At 35.1% G+C, this 21,074-nt stretch overlaps 1 protein-coding gene across 1 annotated transcript in view; it reads right to left on the reverse strand.

Moving 5' to 3' along the window:
• Positions 1–932: 932 nt before the first annotated feature.
• Positions 933–21,074, reverse strand: part of LEMD3 (LEM domain containing 3) — a 73,853-nt gene continuing 53,711 nt past the window's right edge. The window contains exons 5-13 of the mRNA XM_056130756.1: positions 11,653–11,732; positions 11,423–11,568; positions 9,346–9,447; positions 9,138–9,240; positions 7,721–7,899; positions 5,102–5,183; positions 2,713–2,818; positions 2,540–2,618; positions 933–2,320 (exon numbers count right to left, since the gene is read on the reverse strand). Coding sequence (XP_055986731.1) covers positions 2,157–2,320; positions 2,540–2,618; positions 2,713–2,818; positions 5,102–5,183; positions 7,721–7,899; positions 9,138–9,240; positions 9,346–9,447; positions 11,423–11,568; positions 11,653–11,732 — 1,041 coding nt within the window. The 3' untranslated portion in view covers positions 933–2,156. The remainder of the gene's footprint in view (positions 2,321–2,539; positions 2,619–2,712; positions 2,819–5,101; positions 5,184–7,720; positions 7,900–9,137; positions 9,241–9,345; positions 9,448–11,422; positions 11,569–11,652; positions 11,733–21,074) is intronic.

A 21,074-nucleotide genomic window follows, 5' to 3' on the forward strand; every position in this document is an offset into this window, starting at 1 on the left:
TGCTGAGAAATGGACTGTTAAAATTTAACTTTATGTTCATAAATATACATATATTTAAGATTTCCCAGAAATATTAAAAATAAAAACACCTATTTTCACTGGTTTTACAAGAATACACAACACACTTAAAAAGTTTGAAAAATAAAGAGACATTTTAAAAAAACCTAATAAATTTTTAATTAGAATTTTTTTCCTTTTTAACAGGACAAGTAACGGATTACATCAAACTTCGGAACTTCTCAAATATCTAGTTATTATACACATTCCCATTTGTCTTGCAGGGAAGGATCTTGGTCGGCTTAACAGTTTCAGGTAAAATAAGCTGCATAATAGTATATATTACAACAATAAATGTACAATGTTTACATGAATATGTTTAGAATCAAGAAAAAGATGCATCTGCATCAAAAGGCGACCTTTTAAAATGCCACAACTATTTTTTACATTCACTCTTGCAACAGGTCACAAGGTGGGGTTCACTAAGCTCAGATAAATCACTAGGATGCACATAAAATACAGAAAGATTGGTTATATTATATATTATATATTTATATTTTCACACTTTAGCATCTGAGACATAAACTGAGAATTTAAAATTTATTCTCTTCAGATAGCAAATCTTTTTTATTCTTCATAAACATGGTGCCCACAAAAGCACATAGGTAAGGCACAATAGGGTTTTCTGTTACAGAACAGTGTGCATCATGTTTACTTAACCAGAAATCGTGCAGTATCTGTGCAAGTTCATGCTGCAAACCCAACACATATACAACTAAACAAAAGAAAACCGAGCTTTGAACAGAATCATAGTTGGTATAATTCCAGCTGTTTCACATATTCCTTTGAACTGACAACAATATACCAACAGGTTACTTTTTTAGAAAGCCAATTGTTAGATTATAAGTAAACTTCCTTTCAGTAACTATTTCGTCTGAAATTATAAACAGTAATAAAGAAACTTTACTGAAACTAAGTAAATACTTGAGGCACAAAGCAACAGTCACTCTTGCATTTACTATATTGCAAACATTCATGACCCCAAATTGCAAATATGATTATTCAAATACATACTTTGTTGCAACAATGTGCCCTGCTTAATACTTGACATACAACAGGAGAGTTAACTTTTCATTATTTAAACTATAAACAGATTGGGAAAATGACTCAATCCCAATGGTACTATGTTATAGCCCTAATATAATAAATACAGCTTTTCACAAAATACTTTATCAATTTCTGCCAATTGCTTCTTTATTGCTCGCATAAATTTGAATCAATTACAACTGGTATCAACTTTCACAGTCATACTCAAGACATTTTTTTCATATAAAACCTATAAAAGATATTTTTAACTTGTATCTAATACTTCCAGGTGTTTGGCTGTTTGATCTGTGACAGTACAGCCATATGTATATATATGTGTGTGTATACACAAACATATACACATACATATATAATATACATACAGACATATATACATATACACATACATATATACATTAGATTATGAATAAAATAAGCTTATTTTACTGCTATACTGCAGACATCCTCAAAATACAAGACTACATTCGCCACCACCAGCATTTATACATATATACAAAAGCCAGTTTAAGTACATGTACATCCACTTATATGTAACCACTAAACCCAAATGAATTTCCCCATAATCCAGCTGTAGCAAATAGAAATTTTACAAGCAATAGAAATCTAAGGTTAAATTGAAAAATGAACGTTTTTACCACATTAAGGAACTATGCAGGTGACTGTATACAAAAATTCACAACATTAGTTCACAGGAATTATGGAAATAACAAGAAGCCTCTTCACCATGCTTTTGTGCGGTAATCCAAACATTTCTTGGTGCAAAAATACAATCACCACATCTGAAAATGCTTAAGAAAGTCAATGTTCCTCATGCAAAACTTTAAATGCATTGGCTTAACTGAGCTCCAAAAGTTGAATGAAACAATTATTCTATCTACTCAGCATTGCTGCCTCACTGCTAAGTCCCACTGGAACCTTACGATTTTTGGAACATTTAAACAGAGCTTTATTCAATTAAAATATTACATACAAAAAGCATTTTAAAAGGAAGACAAGAAGCCAAACAGTAATTTTTCTACTGTAAGTAACAGTTATAAGAGTGGAGAGTCTTTTCAGGAACTTCCTTGAGAATTGGCTAGGCCAGTCCGAAGACGAAGATGAGACATAGAGTTCATATGTTTATTTGATGGCTTCAAGGGAGTGTTGCAAGCAAGTGCTTGGGGAAAGCGATGGTGATATCTATCTAGTCGTAAATATTTTACTGTAACCAATTTCCCTGTTGTAAAATAAAAATAGTATTTTAGAACTGTAAAATGTGCTTAATGTTTACAGAAAACTGTGGTAAAAATATGTGAATACAAAATGTGAACAAGAACACCTAAAATTATTACTCGTAAAATGATAATTTGAAATTATTTAATTCAAAATCTAGTATAATTTAATAGTAAGTGATAATTTATCTTTTCAAAATGTTCATTATATTAAAATTTCTTACCATCAAACCAAGAGCCATGCAATGCCTTAAAAGCTTTTCCAGCATATTCTGGAGACAGACATTTAACATATACACAACCCTGTAATATTGAAACAAAAAGAGACAAATAAAACAATCTTAGCTTAATAGCCACAAATTGAACATGTAGACTTCAATACAAAAAGTTATCTTACCTCACGTGAATTTTTGTCTACTGCAATGTGAACAATGCCATCATTATCACTGCATTTTTCTAAAATTGCTTCTTGGATTGCCAAATGCCACTGATCTCCTATTTCCCTGAAATATTGTCAAAAACAAAAAATTAACAGGTACATTTATAATTTAATAAGTTATCATCATTGTCTTTTATGGCATACATATCCTACTAGAATATGCTTAAAATTCCATGCTGTTAAAATTAGTACACAAATTTTTAAAATAAAATTCAGAACTCTCAAACTTTTACTTTCCATAAAGAAAGAAAACACAGAGATGAGGCAATAAAGAAATATCCCTCTACAGCAGTAGGAAAGTGCTATTTTTTCTTTTTTAATTGAAGCAAGGTAGTTTTTATTGAACAGAAATTGCTAAGGAAGATATGAGAGGAGGAAAAAGGGGAAATCTGTGTTCAAGGGAGAATATAGGCTGCTCTACACTGGAAAAAAAGAGAGAAAAGCAAGTGACACACATGTACAAAGAACAACACAGGCTTGAAGCACAAGCTTTCTTTTTGTTGAAAATCCTACTTATCAAGTAGCACTGTAGGTCTGTCCTCCTGATGTTCATTGATTTGCTTGAGCAGGCACCAGTAACGTCTCCATCGTGAGACTTGTTACTGTTTTTAGGCATATCGAATACGCCATGGGGAGCTTGCCAGGCTCTGCCGTGCAAGCGGGATACTCTTGGTAGCCTGTCAGGCTCTCCGAAAGGGATGGAGAAATCGAACCTGGGTCAGCTGAGTGGAAGGCAAACGCCCAACCCACTGTGCTATTGCTCCAGCCCTACATATCAAGTAATTTTTTTTCTTTCTACACTAGTAGGAATTAGCGAGTTGTGGCTTGTAAAAGTTGAGTATTTTATTTCATTTAATTAATTAATTTATTTTGCTTTTTGGGTCACACCCGGCAATGCACAGGGGGTACTCCTGGCTCTGCAGTCAGAAATTACTCCTGGCGGTGCTCAGGGGACCATATAGTATGCTGGGAATCAAACCCGGGCTGGCCGCCTGCAAGGCAAACACCCTACCTGCTGTGCTATCGCTCCAGCCCCGAGTATTTTATTTTTTAATAACATTTTTAAATTCCTACACTTAATTCTTAGTAAAAGTTATTTAGTTCTTCGTAAACTGTACCTATTTGCTAATGTATTCTGAACTTTATATCAAGCAAACACATTCTGAGTTTTTATCAAATGACTGAACATATTCTGAGTTCTTTTTTCACTAATGAAAGAATGATAAAGAAACATGCCGCACAAACAGGTATTAATACCTATTATATTCTGCTACAGTAACTGACATTTGTTTGCCTTGTAAGATACTGACAGATGATGGGTGAGTGGTTAGATGGCTGCAGTTAAAATAGAAAACCTTACATTAATCAGTTAAACACTGGACTAATGTCCTAATTCCTAAAGCATGATGTATACCTCTTTACAGATGAATCATCGTACTGCTTCTTATCTCTACAAGTGTGTGAACATGTATACTCAATACTTACAACATTTCCAATTTTACTATCATTCATTTAGAATTTCATCTGGCTAAGAAATTTTGTCTTGATCTGAGGTCACACTGAGTAAATCAGGGCGTTACTCAGGTGTGGTACTTGGGGTTCCTCCCTGGCCATATTCAAATGACCAAGTGGTACCAGGGATTAAACAAGACTTCCACATGCAAAGCAGGCATGAGAATCCTTTGAGCCATCTTCCCAGCCCCTCCCTTAACTATTTTTAAGTAATTGCATTGTACATGGGATTTAAGGGTATGTTATTTATATATAAAGTAATTTATTCTATTTGGGTTAAAAAGAAAATTTATCTGTCAATCACTGAATAGTTAAGCAGTAGCTGTTATAACTTTATAAAGATTACTATAGTGTATATATGATACACTATATATATCTATCTATATATACTTCTGACTCTGCTATTCTCTGGATACATGTGGTGATTATAAAAAGAAAAGCTTCTTGAACATTGCATGAACAAGTAGAAAAGACTTAGAGATGGTAATAAACATTTCTGTAAAGAATTTTTTATAAAAAAATTTCAGATTTAAAAATAGCAGGTACTTTTACTATATTACCTCCTGAGTCAATATAGAATACTGGCAGATATGACTGATACATTTTGTAACAGGTATTGATTATCATGTGTGTCATTAATTTGACTCAAGCAACTGTTATAATTCATAGTGAATATAAAGGTTTATTTGTATACAATAATTCATTGTATAAAGATCAATTATATATCTGAGTTTTTCACTTGGAAAAATAATTTAAAATTATAGGGAAAAATATCAGTTTTTAAAACCAAACATACAAAATAAATATTAGATGTACTGCTTATTATAATACTTACATTACTGGATCAAACATATTTCGAATCTTTAGACATGGTGTCAAACTATTTGGAGGTGAATTTCTTCTATCTAAATGAAATGCTACCAAAAGAAGCCAAAAAACAAATTAGTTTTACTATGTACCATTGTTCCATTTTGTTGAGAGGTGTTATCATACAATTCATTCAAAAATATTCATATATGCTTTTGTTAGGACCCAGACCTCTGGATATTAAAATAAAAAAGGCATTCAAAGTTTTGTTTTCACAGACTTTTAAGTTTTGCAAGAGAGGTAAAAGTGTTACCCAATAAATCATTGTTGTAAATACTAAAAAAAGTATTTAACACCAAGACAACACCAAGAAAATGAAATTTAAAAAGATTGAAGAAAAGTGTAAAGAACATTTCAAGCAAATCTTAAAACAGCCCCTGAGAAGATAGTTCTAATATTCATGCACCTAAATTATAGCCACTCAGACTAGCAAAGGGATAATAAACCCCCAAAATTAATTATCAGATTATGCAGAACAAAATAGAACATATTACAAAAAATTATTATAAAAATTATTATAATAGGTATTATAAAAAATTACTATAAAAAGCTACAGTAAGTCACTTGAATGTTTTAAGAAAATGTCTTTTTAGACAGAAATCTTAAATAGACCAACAGGTTACTTTCTTTAAAAAGCCAATTGTTAGATTACAAGTAAACTTCGGTTCAGTAACTATTTTGTCTGAAATTATAAACAGTAATAGAGAAACTTTACTGAAACAAAGTAAATACTTGAGGCACAAAGCAGCAGTCACTCTTGCATTTACTATATTGCAAACATTCATGACCCAAATTGAAAATATGATTATTTAAATACATACTTTGCTGCAATAATGTGCCCTGCTTAATACTTGACATACAACAGGAGAGTTAACTTTTAATTAAACTATAAATAGATTGAGAAAATGACTCAATCCCAATGGTATGATGTTATAGCCCTAATATAATAAATACAGGTTTTCACAAAATACTTTATCAATATCTACCCATTGCTTCTTTATTGCTCACATAAATTTGAATCAATTAAAATTGGTATCAACTTTCACACAGTCATACAAGATATTTTTTCATATAAAACCTATAAAAGATATTTTTATTTTAATTTTATAAATGGATATATTTAAAAGATCAGTGTTCTCACAGACTTTTAAGTTTTGAGAGAGAGGTAAAAGTGTTACCCAATTAATCATTGTTGGGTATGATTATATACTTATAATATAATTATATTTAGAAAAAACACACATGTAATGGCATCGAAGTGTATTATTAAAACCAAATTCTATGTTTGAGTTCTATTTTGTTCTCTTAATGGATCAAAGATGTAAAACTATCATGTAGGAATATTACAATATCTCAGTTCTAGTCAATATAGTAATTTTTATAGTGAAAATTCTTGAATGTTTTGCTGTTGTTACCAGTAAAACTGCACAAATAGGCAACTGAACATTTGTGACAGATCTGTACATCATGAACTTAAAAGGAAAATTTCAAAATACGTCACACCATATTTTTGGAATTGGATTATTTTTTTGTTTTGTTATATTTTCAGGCTATAAAGTGAAAAGTTTTTTTTTTTTTATTGGTAAGATAAAGAGTATCAAGTAAAGAAATATTGGTCACGGTCCTCCCATTGTTCATCGATTTGCTCGAGCGGGCCCAGTAACGTCTCCATCATGAGACTTGTTACTGTGTTTGGCACATCGATCCCCCTGATAAGAATTTTTTTCAACTCTCATGGCTGAGAATGGGTTCCTAGAGAAAATGGAAATATTATCAATGTTTGAAAATATAAAACATAATTCTTGGGCTTTGGGCTGGAGCAATAGCACAGCGGGTAGGGCGTTGCCTTGCACGTGGCCGACCCGGTTGGCCCAGGTTCCTCAGCCCGCCTTGGAGAGCCCGGCAAGCTAGTGAGAGTATCCACTGGCATGGCAAAGCCTAGCAAGCTACCCGTGACGTATTCTATATGCCAAACACAGTAACAACAAGTCTCACAACAGGGATGTTACTGGGCCCGCTCGAGAAATCGATGAACAACGGGAGAACAATGACAGTGACAATTCTTGGGCTTTAAGATCAGTATGTGATAAATAAATAAATCAGAGTAACACATCATAGACCTTAAACTTAATGTTATGCCAAAATTCAATTAAAAATTATCTATAGCCTAGGATTTCTACAAATTGCTGAAAGATAAAACCCAACAGAAAGATGAATAAAGAACAGGCAGAAAATTACCCTGAAATAAAATTAAACTAACCACAAAACTGTATCATTTATTTCACTCAAGCACTTATGATTTTTGCAGTTGTGAAGTTAGAAAATTATTTTTCAAGTTTTTGTTGTTTAAAAATACCCTTGTACAAAATTTCAAGATTTAGATGCCAAAAATAAAAAAGGTTATTTTGTATTATGTATTACTGGACTTTTTTCCTCCCCAGTTACAAAGGGTTAACAACAGACATGTTGAAATAAAGTGAGGAATTATATATGAATAAAAACATACTTGGCAGGCATAAGGATTCAGAAAATAATTTAGAACTTTACAAAGAGTTTGTCATCTACGGAAAAAAGAAAAGTAACATACCTTGACCTTGCCATACTTTAGAAGGTATTACTAATATTTTGTCACAGGATGCAGAAGGCTGGATCCAACGCCAAACCAGAAAATCTGCACCACCTATTCTTCGTGTTTCTGTGCGAACTCTAGACTCATTAGCAGCAAGAAACTCAACAGCTCTATCCCAGACTTTCTTCATCTTTTTCCTATCATGTAAAAAAAAAATGATAATTCCTATTATGCAAACAAAATGACAAAGGTACTATCATATTGGCTTATCATCTTTTTCAAACACTAGTGATTTAAGGATATGGTTTATTGTTAATTCTGGAGGTTGTTGATGCTCACAGGTTTGTTTGGGTTTTGTTTTTGTTTTTGGCCACACCCAGTAGTGCTCAGGACTGACTGCTGTTTCTGCATTCAGGATCAGACCTGGCAGGCTCAGGAGACCATGTGGGGTGCCAGAGATTGAATCGGGATTGACCATGTGCAAGGCAAGTGCCCCACCCACTGAACTATCACTCTGGCCCTAAGATTTTTCTTTTCCAAATAAACTTAGAGACCTGAACCTCTCCTCAGATTTATCAAGTTTCAATCTCCAGAAGCACAGCATGAGCATCAGTATTTTATTCTTCAAAAAACTCCACTGTGATTCTGATGTTTTATGGTTAAATGCTTAAAAAGGGACTGGAGTGATAGCACAGCGGGTAGGGCATTTGCCTCGCAGGAGGCCGACCTGGGTTTGATTCCCAGAATCTCATATGGTTCCCTGAGCACACTGCCAGAAGTGATTCCTAAGTGCAGAATCAGAGGTAACCCCTGTTGCATCACCAGGTGTGACCCAAAAAGAAAAAAAAAATGAATGCTTAAAAAAGCATTCTTAATCTTTCAACTTATATTTTTGTTATCATATTTTAAAATCTTCACTAACAAAATACCTGTAAAAGTTCAGGTAAAACAACACCCAAAAGGAGAGAGAGAACACAGGGGATTGCCCTGCCACAGAGGCAGGGGGTGATGGGGGGATGGGGGTGGGGGGGTATTATCCATGGTGGTGGAAAATGGGCACTAGTGGAGGGATGGGTATCTGATCATTGTATAATCAAACCCAAGCACAAAAAATTGTAAATCTACAACTGTACCTCATGGTGTTTCACTAATAAAAAAAAAGTTCAGGTAAAATATTCACAGTGACTATTATATAAATGTATTTTTTATCACGATAAAATTAAGATTAAGGAGAAGACAAGAAAATTAAAATTGCACAGGAATGAGAGTAACTTTAGAGTCTAGTTATGCTACTCAAAAATCAAGATAAGAAATTTTAGAAAGAAAAATTTAAAATACAAATATACAGTCTGTAAAGAAAATCAGGTATCGCTGAGAAGGGTTGTAACTCTGAATATAATTCTCGTGACTTTAACTCACAATGCTTTGAACACACCTGTCATGAGGCTGTATTAAGGAATCTCGCACATGTGGAATAGGCATGTAAGGTTGTAAATCTTTATTTTCCTGGCAAGCCTCATTATGGCTTCGTAAAACATCTGTAAATAAATCACAAAAACTTAAAAATAAATCAACCACCGGACACTATATAGCATTTATCACATAATTACACCTAAAAAGTATGTATTTCACAAACACTATACCTATAATCTTTACCACCATATCATACATCTGTCTTGTTTCTTCTTCCTCTTTTGTCCAGCGATACTTCATGTAACGCAGAACGACACAAACCATCACTACACCTGCAATATTAATATACAGTCTTTGTTTTAAAAATGTGGACAATGGCATTCAATAACACTGATTACAACTTGAAGTTACTGAGAAGTCAACAGTTAACTCTGATATTAACAAAATTAAAAAAAAAAAAGAAAACTATTGAATTCCTCCTGCCACAACAGAATAAATCTTAAACACAGTGTTTTGAAAGTTAAATAATTTAAACTGCATAGAAGAAATAATATTTATTAACTATTTCCCAGAGTTTCACTTGTTTTTGGAGTTGGGAGGCTCAAATCCAGTGATTCTCAAGGGTCACTCCTGGTTCTGCACTCAGGAATTGTTCCTGGCAGTGCTCAGGGGACTTTACAGGTTGCCAGGGATCAAACCCAAGTCAGGCACATACAAGACAAGTGCCTTCCCCACTGGTCTCTCTCTCCAACCCCCACTTAACTTCTTTAAAAAATTTTTTTCCCATTGCACTGACAATACAACATTTAAATACAATTTTGTTGTTATTGTTTTGAGGCCACACCCTGTGGTGCTCAGGATTTATTCCAGGCTTTGTGCTCAGGGATCACTCATTACGGAATAAGGGGACCACATAGAGTTTGGCGACGAAACCCAGGTCAGCTTGCAAGGCAAGCATCCTGCCCACTGTACTATCTCTCTCTTTGGCCTCTAAATGCTATTATTAGAAGACAAAGCCACAACTATGTTTCGAAAATTTCTTCCTTTATGACATTAAAACACTAGAAAAGTTTCACAGAACTATAAATGCACTGTATTTTACTTTAAAGTGAATTAACTTTAATATGAATTAAGGAGGTGTTAATTTATATACCTACTTATATATTTATTATATCAAATATTATTGTAACTTATTGTATTATATATAATATATATTACATATATATGTAATTTATATCTACACCTAGATATTAACTGATAATAGGATACAATATCTATACGTAGCACTGTCCTTCCTTTGTTCATTGATTTGCTCGAGCAGGCACCAGTAACATCTCCATTGTGAGACTTGTTGTTACTGTGTTTGGCATATTGCATACATCATGGGTAGCTTGCCAGGCTTTGCCGTGCAGGAGAGATACTCTTGGTAGCTTGCTGGGCTCTCTGAGAAGGGCGGAGGAATCGAACACGGGTTGGCTTGGTTGGCCATGTGCAAGGCAAATGCCCTACCCGCCGTGCTATCGCTCCAGTCAAAAATATCTATATAATAAGATATAATATAGGGATTGCTAATATCTAGGAATCTCAACTAAATTTTTATCTTGTCACTTATCTGTTATTATAAAATCATTTTAACTCATGGTACTTTGTATTACTTAAAACTAAGTCCGGGGCCAGAAAGATAATTCAACAGACTAAGCACATACTTTCATATACGTTTGACCTTCATAGTTCTCTGGGCACTGGCAGGATGACTCCGAGGTCGTCTCCCCCCAAAAAGTAAAAATAAGCTTAATTTTTACATTTTCTTGTTCTATTTTCTAGAATAGATTTCTATTATATACTACATAGCTTTTCTGGAGGTTTTTAGGATGATCTTATTCCTGCCTCCCTTGTACCACTACTCTTTAAGTCCTTCAACTGATATTAATATTATTAAGAAATCTCATTATTATTATTTGGGCTGGAGCGATAGCACAGCGGGTAGGGCGTTCGCCTTACATGCAGCCAACATGGCCGACCTGAGTTCAATTCCTCCGCCCCTCTCGGAGAGCCCGGCAAGCTACCGAGAGTATTCGATATGCCAGACACAGTAACAACAAAGTCTCCAATGGAGACGTTACTGGGCCCGCTCGAGCAAATCGACGATCAACGGGAGGGTCTTTACCTTTACCTATTATTATTTAGGTTAGAGAATATTTTTGAATATAATCATAATGGACAACTATTACAGACTGAATTCTCAAAGCTGGCATCTTGCACCATACACACATAAAAACTAACTTCTTTTTCATTCTACAAACTTACCTAAGCATAACAGTAATAATCTGTGGGTGACAGTAATAAAAGCACGTCTAAAACGACACCAGAAAGACATCTGAGGTCTTGTGGACTGTAAAAACTGCACGTGAGTTATGTTTGTCAGTTCTTCTTCCGGGCCACTACCAACACACCTATTAAAAACAATGAAGGGAGATCATTCAGAGTTAAAGTACCGAGTCTTATACTACAATCAGAGTGGAAATAAAATCCTTTACCTTATTCCCACATCTTTTCCATTTTCCAAAATCCATTGCAATGAGGTGTTAAATATATCTTTATACTCAGGACCTAAATCCTAATAAGAAAAATACAGAAAATAACTATTCTTAATAATTCACATTCACTTAACTCTTTGTGTGAGCTGTCCCATAAAAGCACAATTTACGTGACATTAAATATAAAACATTTATAAATACAAAAAAATTTAAATGTTACCATTTAAGAATATTTTGCTATTTAAAAAACAGTTACATATTTGGAGTCAAAGCAACAGTAACGTGGGTAAGGTGACTGCCTTGAAGGCATTGACTGCGGTTTGATCCCCTGGCACCACATATGACCTCCTGAGTCCTGTCAGGAATGATGCTTGTCTGTGCAAAGAGCCAGGAGGAATTCCTAAGCACCACCAGGTGTGACCTCACTCAAACAACTGAAATATATGGGGCTTTCTTTTTGTTGATTTAATTTTTTTTGTGCCTCCCAAGCAGTTATCTTGGGGAACCTGGGGGCCACGAAATACCGAGTTTTGAGATATTCAGCCAATTGAGTTTGGCCAGATGGTTCGCTGTTGGGACAAAACTGGAGGTGCTTAGATTAAAAAGGGGAAAAGGGATGAGCCTTCAGACTGGTAATGAGAAGATGTGATGCTGGGGATGGGTAAAGAGAAAATTGGGCACAGAGTACCGCTATTTTCTGAATCCTATAATTTGTTTCTTTTAATGTATCACTGTGATAAGATTGGGCCACCTTTTTCCTTAATGGAATACTATTTTTATCTGGACAAATGACAAACTGATTAAATGTTGCTTCTTCATAAATATTTTATTTCAAATATTAAAAATATCATATTTTTTCAAAATGTGCAAGAAAACTAGAAAGAAAGAAAGAAAGAAAGAAAGAAAGAAAGAAAGAAAGAAAGAAAGAAAGAAAGAAAGAAAGGCCCTCCCGTTGATCATTGATTTGCTCGAGCGGGCCCAGTAACGTCTCCATTGGAGACTTTGTTGTTACTGTGTCTGGCATATCGAATACGTCACGGGGAGCTTGCCAGGTCTGCCGTGCGGGCGAGATACTCTCGGTAGCTTGCTGGGCTCTCCGAGAATAAAATTAAGAAAAACTGAGTTTTCAATGATAAAACTCAAACTTTGAGGGACTGGAGAGATAGCACAGAGGGTAGGGCGTTTGCTTTGCACGTGGCCAACCCGGGTTCGATTCCCAGCATCCCATATGGTCCCTTGAGCACCGCCAGGAGTAACTCCTGAGTGCAGAGCAGGGGTTACTCCTGTGCATCGCCAGGTGTGACCCAAAAAGCAAAAAACAAAACAAAAAAAAACTCAAACTTTAAAATAAAAAATAGACTATGATTCCAAAACTGTAAGCTTGACTGCTTCATAATATTTGAAAATCTTACAATGATAATACTGTGACTTTTGAGTGTGGCATGATAAAACTAGTCAATATCGAGAAGATCCACATAATCTGAAAAACAGTATTTTCCAAATGACCAATGTAAGTTACAAAACCTTGCACAGGTCAAAGAAACATTCAGTATGTAAAACAGACCTAAGCAGACTAATGCAGATACAAGTTACCACTGCTCAATAAATGTCATTTTGAAAAATATTTTAATAAAACTACATTTATGTGAATAAGCAGTGAATTCATTATTTTATTTTAGATGAGCAATAAATTAAAAGTATTTCCCCCAGTTTTAATTTCAAATATGGTAAACATATGTGCATGTATCTCAAATCTATGAATACAAATATGTAAATTTAAGTCTTCCGTAATTTCAGGAATGCAAAAGAATCCTGAAACAAGCTTAAGAACTACTGTACATATATAATGTATTTTCGATAAAAATATTAAAAGTAGTATATACTATGCATTTTTTTATTAAATGAAGCACCGAATACATGTATCAGCATACATAAAACAATTAGAATATTTTAAAAGCAAAATAGCATTTAATCACATCTTATTTTACATTTTAATCAACTATCTCTGTAAGGAAACAGAGTATTTCCAACTATTTAATATTAAACAGTATTGTAATATATAAGCCTGAAAATTATTTCATTCAACATTTAAGGGCACGTATATGCCAGATATTATTTTCAGACCCTTAAGACATAACACTAAAACAGTCAAAATTTTCTGAACTCATGAATATACTCAAGTGCATGTCTTTATTTTTTTCAAGTACAAAGAACAAATTCTAAAAGAGTAAGAAGTCAAGGAATTTAAAAAACCTTTAAAATGTTTATAAATAATAGCCATTGTACTTATCAACACCCTTTTTTTTCTGTTTGTTTTGGCCACATCTGGTAGTGCTCCGGGAACCATTTGGGGTACTAAATCAGGGTTGCCTTGCACAAGGCAAGGGCATAATCCCCTGTACTATGGTTCTGGCTCAAGTTCCTTTTTTAAAGGCATTGGAAATCGCAGCTTTTATGATTAATTAATGTAATGTACCTTCTAATAGGAAACGGGAAAGTTCCTGTAATCATATCAAGTTTTATAAAGCAGAACTAGTATTGTAAGATATCACTATTGTGTGTTATTACAACCAGGATTTTTCAGATGGCTATGATTTAAAAAAGGAAAAAATGGAGGCCAGAGAGCTAGTACAGGGGGAAGGTGAACTTGCCTTGCACATATTGACCTGGGTTTAATCCCTGCCACACATATATCCACTGAAAACCACCAGGAGTTATCCCAGAGCACAGAGCCAGGAATAAGCCCTGAGCATCGTCAGGTGTGACCCCCCCAAAAAAAACCAGTAACAAAAGAAGTGTGGTTATTCATTATAGCATCACTTACACATCTAATAATCTATGGGCAATGGAAATATTTAATAACTGAGAAATGATTCATTTGCAATCATTTCAAATGGACACTACCAGTTCAGAAATGATAAAGAGCAAAATAGCTATGAGCTTTTAAGAAAACAAACTGTTCAATTAATAACTGTAAATATTTATAAATAATAATAATAAATGCATGCAGAGCCTGGCAAGCTACCCGCGGTGTATTCGATATGCCAAAAGCAGTAACAATAATGGGTCTCATTCCCCTGACCCTGAAAGAACCTCCAATACGGCAGTGCTGGGAAAGATGAGTAAGGAGAGGCTGCTAAAATCTCAAAGCTGGGATGAATGGAGACATTACTGGCAGACACTCGAGTAAATCAATGAACAGTGATAGAGTGATACAGTGAATAATAATAAATAAAAAACACTGTTAAAATAAATAATAAATAATTGTAAAATATATACACTCATATGAGGAAGAACTAAAAAAATTAATAAAGGATCTTTTTAAAGTTTTAATACTGTTGGAAGATATAATACAAAAAAATTTCAGACTAGTCTCGACTGTTGTTCAGTATAGTATTAGAAAAGTTCTATGTATACTTAAAAAAAAATCAAATATAATTTGGTCCATAAGGCCAGTCTATCCAACCACCACTTGGCTGAACATCAAAAAAGGTAAAAAAGCTCTGATGAAAGATCAACAAGACATACTTCTGGTAACATTTCATGGATGAGGATTTGAAAAAGAATACACTGTATAGGACTAGAAGGGCTAGAGAGTAAATACTCTTTTGCAGTCATGCACACCTCTGACCTGTTAAGTTTTGTATTTTAATGGTCTCTCTGATTTATCATTGAACTATTCACATATTTCATTTGTAATATTATGGAATTTCAGAGGCTAAGTTCACACCTCTATACATATAATTATCACTCATCCCAGAGTTCCAGTCAAATCACCACCATAACGATACCTCACTCATTCTTTGAGATGTATTCACTCATTCACTCCATTCTTCTAGTAACTACCATACTATACTTTGGAGTCTTCAAGTTCCATTGATTCTCACCAGTCAGTTTGCTATAGTAATTGTTACTTGACAGAGAAGTTAAGTAATTTGATCTTTGTCTTTTACTTCCTTATTTCACTTAACAGGATTCCTTCAAGATACATCCATTACATCCCAAAAGGCACAATTTCATCTTTTTTAAAAAAAGCAGAGCATATTTGCATTAAAATATAAATCATAGCCTCTTTAACGAATCACTTGTCAGTGGACATTTCAGCAGATTCTGTTTTGATTATGTGTCACATTCTTATTTTTAAGCAACCTTCAAAAATGTTGTAAAACTATGCCATAAAACATATGCTACAAGTAGTAATTAAAACATCATGGTATTGGGATTGAGACAGACCCACAGACCAATGGAACAGAGTTGAATACTCTGTCAGACTCTCAAATATATGATCACTTAATCTTTGTTAAAGGAGCAAGAAACGTGAAATGGAACAAGCAAAACCTCTTCAACAAATGGTGCTGGAAAAACTGGACAGCTACCTGCAAAAAAATTAATTCTGATCTCTGAACGCCAGGCACAAAAGTCAGATCAAAGTGGATTAAGGAACTCAATATCAGACCTGAATTCATAAGGTACATGAATTCATACGGTACATGGAGGAAAATATAGGCAGAACCCTCCATGACATTGATGCTAAAGGCATCTTTAAAGATGAAACACCACTGACCAAGCAAGTGGAAACAAACATAAACAAATGACACTACATTAAACTAAGAAGTTTCTGCACCTCCAAAGATACAGTGACCAAAATACAGAGAGAGCCCACTGAACGAGAAAAATTATTTACCCAATACCCATCAAATAAGGGGTTAATATCCAGGATACATAAGACATTAGTAAAACAGTACAAGAAAAAAACCTCCTATCCCATCAAAAAATGGGGAGAAGAAACAGAAACACCCTCAACAAATGGCCAGAAGTCACATGAAAAAATGCGCTACATCTCTAATCATCAGGGAGATACAAATCAAAACAACAATGAATATCATCTCACACCAGAGGCTGGTGTGAAAAGAACAAAAACAAGAACAACCAGTGCTGGTGTGGATGTGGGGGAAAAGGGACTCTCTGTCATTGTTGGTGGCAATGCCGATTGGTCCAGCCTTTCTGGAAAACAATATGGGCATTCTGTATCACCCCGCAATACCACTTCTGGGAATATATCCTGGGGATGCAAAAAAGAACAGCAGAAATGACATCTGCACCTGTATGTTCACTACAGCACTGTTGACAATAGCCAGAACTTGGAAACAACTTGAGTGCCTGAGAACAGATGAGTGGTTAAAAAAACCATGGCACATCTACACAATGGAATACTATGCAGATGTTAGGAAAGATAAAGTCATGAAATTATTTCATAAGTGGAAGGACAGGGACAGTATCATGCTAAGTGAAGTGAGTCAGAAAGAGAGGAACAGACATACACTTATTTGTGGAATATAAAGTTAACATAATGGGTGACTAACACACAAGGACAGTAGAGACACAGGCCAGAAAGATTACACCTGGCTGGAAGCTTGCCTCATGAGCTGGGGGAGAAGGCAGCTGGGATAGAGAAAGGATCACTAAGTCAATGATGGTTGGAGGGATCATTCAGCATGGGAGATGTGTGCTGAAAGTAGACCAAACATGATGTCCTCTCAGTGTCTGTATTACAAACTATAATGCCCATAAGTAGAGAGAGAGTAAGAGGGAAATTGTCTGCCATAGAAGCAGGGGGAGGGATGGAATGGGGGGGGTAGGATAATAAGGACATTAGTGGTGGAAAATGTACACTGGTTAGAGGGATGGGTGTTCGATCATTCTATGACTGAAACTCAAGCATGAAAGCTTTGTAACTGTAGCTCATGGTGATTCAAACACACACACACACACACACACACACACACACACACACACACACGTGCGCGCGCTACAGAATGAATTTGGCCCACAAGGACAGTTTGTCAACTCTTGAGCTAAGTCACTGCTGCACCAAAAAAAAAAAAAAGTTAAAACTAACTAATCAGTAAAATGGCAGGATACAAAACAGAAGTCTAATCTTAGACTTTAAAAGGAGAAACAAGCAGTCAAACATTGGCAGAAGAAGAAAATAATAAAAATTAAAGTAGAAATAAATGAAATACAAAAAGATACAAAAGATCAATGAAACCAGAGACAGTTCTTTTAAAGTATAAAGTGGATAATCCCCTCCCCAGGGCATCCTCTCAAACTTCCAATAAAACCTCTGTTAAATGTACACTGATGAAGGAATAGGTGTTCATCACTGTATGACTGAAACTTAAGGCTTTGTAACTGTATCTCACAGTGATTCAAAAATAATCGGTTAAAAACAATCAGAAATGAAAAAGTTACATCTGATATAGCATAAATTAAAAGGATCATTAAGAAATTACAACAAATTATCTATATGCAAAAAATTGGATAGCCTATGGTGGAAGCCAAGTACACTACTGCTATAGTATAATGTGTCTTGTACTGGCCAACCTGGGTTTGATTCCTGGCAGCACATGATTCCCCAAGCCCAAGCCCACCAGGAGTGATCCTTGAGCACAGTTGGATGTGGCCCAAAAATCAAGAGGAAAAGAGGGGGGATAGCTGAGAAGAAATGGACAATTTTTTCAATCATAAAACCTAACCAGGAAAAAAACAGCTTGAATGGACCAGCAAGTACTTAATAAAAGCAGTGACAACAACAAAATCCCTAAAGACCCACAGATATGGCTCAGAGATTCCCAGCACCATACCATAACCTAAGTATGATCCTCAGAGGCACTATCATTTGCAGTCAATTGTGTGAGGTATTTGGCATGTTGCAAACAAGTGTGCAACATTTGGAGAGAACTACAACCATGTGACTTCTAGTGATCACAATGAAAAAAAGGGAAGAAAAAGGGAGGGGCAGGGATCAAGGCTCCCTAAAAACATAAGACCAGGATCAGATGGCATTATCAGTGAATTCTAGAAAACTTGCAAAAAAAAGACCTAATATGCTTCCTACTTATACTCGTAGAGAGGAGGAAGACTTTCAAACTCATTGTCTGAGATCAATATCACTCTGATCCCCAAACCAAAGAAAGAACAGCACACACACAAAAGAAAACTGGTATTTCAGAGTGAAAATCACCAACAAAATCTTAGCAAACTGACTCCCATATATCAAGAGAATCATTCATCATGATCACATGGGATTTATTCTAGCGGTGTCAGAATGGTTCAACAATATAAAAGGCTTGTGAGTTTGACCTCAGCACTGCGAAAAAAGATAAAGATTCAACATATACCAATTAATGTGACACACCATTAGCAACAACAACAAATATCAGTCATTAATAGATACTAAAAAAAAAATTGGCATGATTCAATATCCACTTTTATTTTTTCTAACTTTATTTAAACACTCATCTACAAAGTTATTTATAATACAGTTTTGGGCATTCAAAGTCCGGCACCAATTCTATCATCATATGACCTTCCCTCAACCCTTGTTTCATTTCCCATCTACCCTCCAAACCTGCCCCCTTACCAAGCACAAAATAATTTATTTCATGTTGCTTATTACAACAAAATGGCAAATGGAGTTATCAAAAAATAAGCAATTCAGAGAGGTATTATGCTCCCCAATTTAGAACAGTGCTATGAAGAAATGGCAGTTTAAACAGTATGGTATTTGGAACTGGCCCACTATACAAGGCGAAATAGAATAGAAGACTCAGAAATAAACTCACACATAAATATGGACATCTGATCTATGATAAATACTGAGTCAGAGCTGTACTATGGTCTTTTCAACAAATGGTGCTAGGAAAACTGGAAGAATCATGTACAAATAAAGGGGGGAGACACTAGATCACTTTAAAACTGTTCTCAAATACTAACTCAAAATGGCTTAGTCTTGAACGTTAGATCTGAGATCATATGAAGAAAACATACCTACTTGAACTTAAAAATTTATCTGGAAACTCAATTCCACTGACAAGAAAAAAGAATAGGTAATTAGAAGTACATCAATTAAAAAGCTTTTCCATACAACATAAGAAACTACCACAAAACCTAAATGCCAAAGTAGAAACTGGGAAAAGACTTTTGTACATCATATTTCCCGAAGAGGTTGATATTCAAAATATAAAAAGCATTTACACAATTCAACAACAAAAAGAAAAGCATTCCAAACATGAACAAGAGAGGGGTCCTATCCAGCACAGGGTTAAGATGCCTGCCGAGCAGAGTCCACTCGAGGGCTGAACCCAGCATCTCAGCAGGTTCTCTGAGCACAACAGGAGTGGCTTGTGGGCACAGCAATGGACGCTGCCGAATGCTGCCCGACTTTCTCTCCCCACCCCCCCCAGTCCCCACAAAAGTGAAATTTTACCTTTGGGGACAAAGGGAAAGAATTTGAGATGATTAAGCTAGATAAAAATAAGGAAGTTAATGATAATTACTACATGTTTTCACTAATATGTAGAATATAAATAAAGCAAAAGGATTGGCAAAAACCAATAAAACTAACTCTTCAAAAACTATGGTGTTAATTCAGTGAAAAGTGGAGAAAGGATGAGAGAAATGGATAGAGGAGCCATTTGAATAGTGAGATGAGGGGCCAGAGCAATAGTGCATTGGGTAGGGTGTTTGCTTTGCACGCAGCTGACTCGGGTTGGATCCCAACATCCCATATGGTTTCCCTAGCACTGCCAGGAGTATTCCTGAGTGCAGAGCCAGGAGTAACCTCCGAGCATCGCTGGGAGTGAACCAAAAAACAAAAAACAAAAAAAAAAATGAAAAAGAATAGTGAGATGACACTAGAAGTCTGATGAGTCTTATACACATATGGAGGTATAAACAAGTTGTATCAGTGTATCACTGTCATCCCATTGTTCATCAATTTACTCAAGCAGGTGCCATTAACGTCTCCATTCATCCCAGCCCTGAGATTTTAGCAGCCTCTCCTTACTCGTCTTTCTCAACAATGCTGCATTGGAGGCTCTTTCAGGGTCAGGGAAATGAGACCCGTTATTGTTACTGTTTTTGGCATATCAAATACACCATGGATAGCTTGCAGGGCTCTGCTGTGAGGGCGGGATACTCTCAGTAGCTTGCTGGGCTCTCCAAGAGGTATACACACACACACACACATATAGGTGTATATATATGTGTGTGTATATATATATATATATATATATTTCCCTCTATGATTTGTTGTCTACTGTCTGAAACCCATCAAACATAGATGGTGTGGTAATTATGGAAAATGGGTAGGGTAGACAGACACATCATAAGACACTCCCTACCCAAAGAAGTTGTATTGCTTAAATTCTGTAGCCTTGCATAAATACATAACTAAAATAAAAAATCATTACAATAGTGAATATGATATAATGTTTGATGATTTAGTAGGAACTTGATCTTTCACCTTCAGAAATAATGAAAAGAACATGCTCTTTGAAATAAAGCGGCTTTGGGATTACATTGTGTCTCCTGACTTAACTATTATGAACTTATGTAAAGAAAAAAATGGTATTCATACA

This window comes from Sorex fumeus, unplaced genomic scaffold (genome assembly GCF_029834395.1).
Source record: "Sorex fumeus unplaced genomic scaffold, SorFum_2.1 ptg000081l, whole genome shotgun sequence".
In the NCBI taxonomy this organism is placed as follows: Eukaryota; Metazoa; Chordata; class Mammalia; order Eulipotyphla; family Soricidae; genus Sorex; species Sorex fumeus.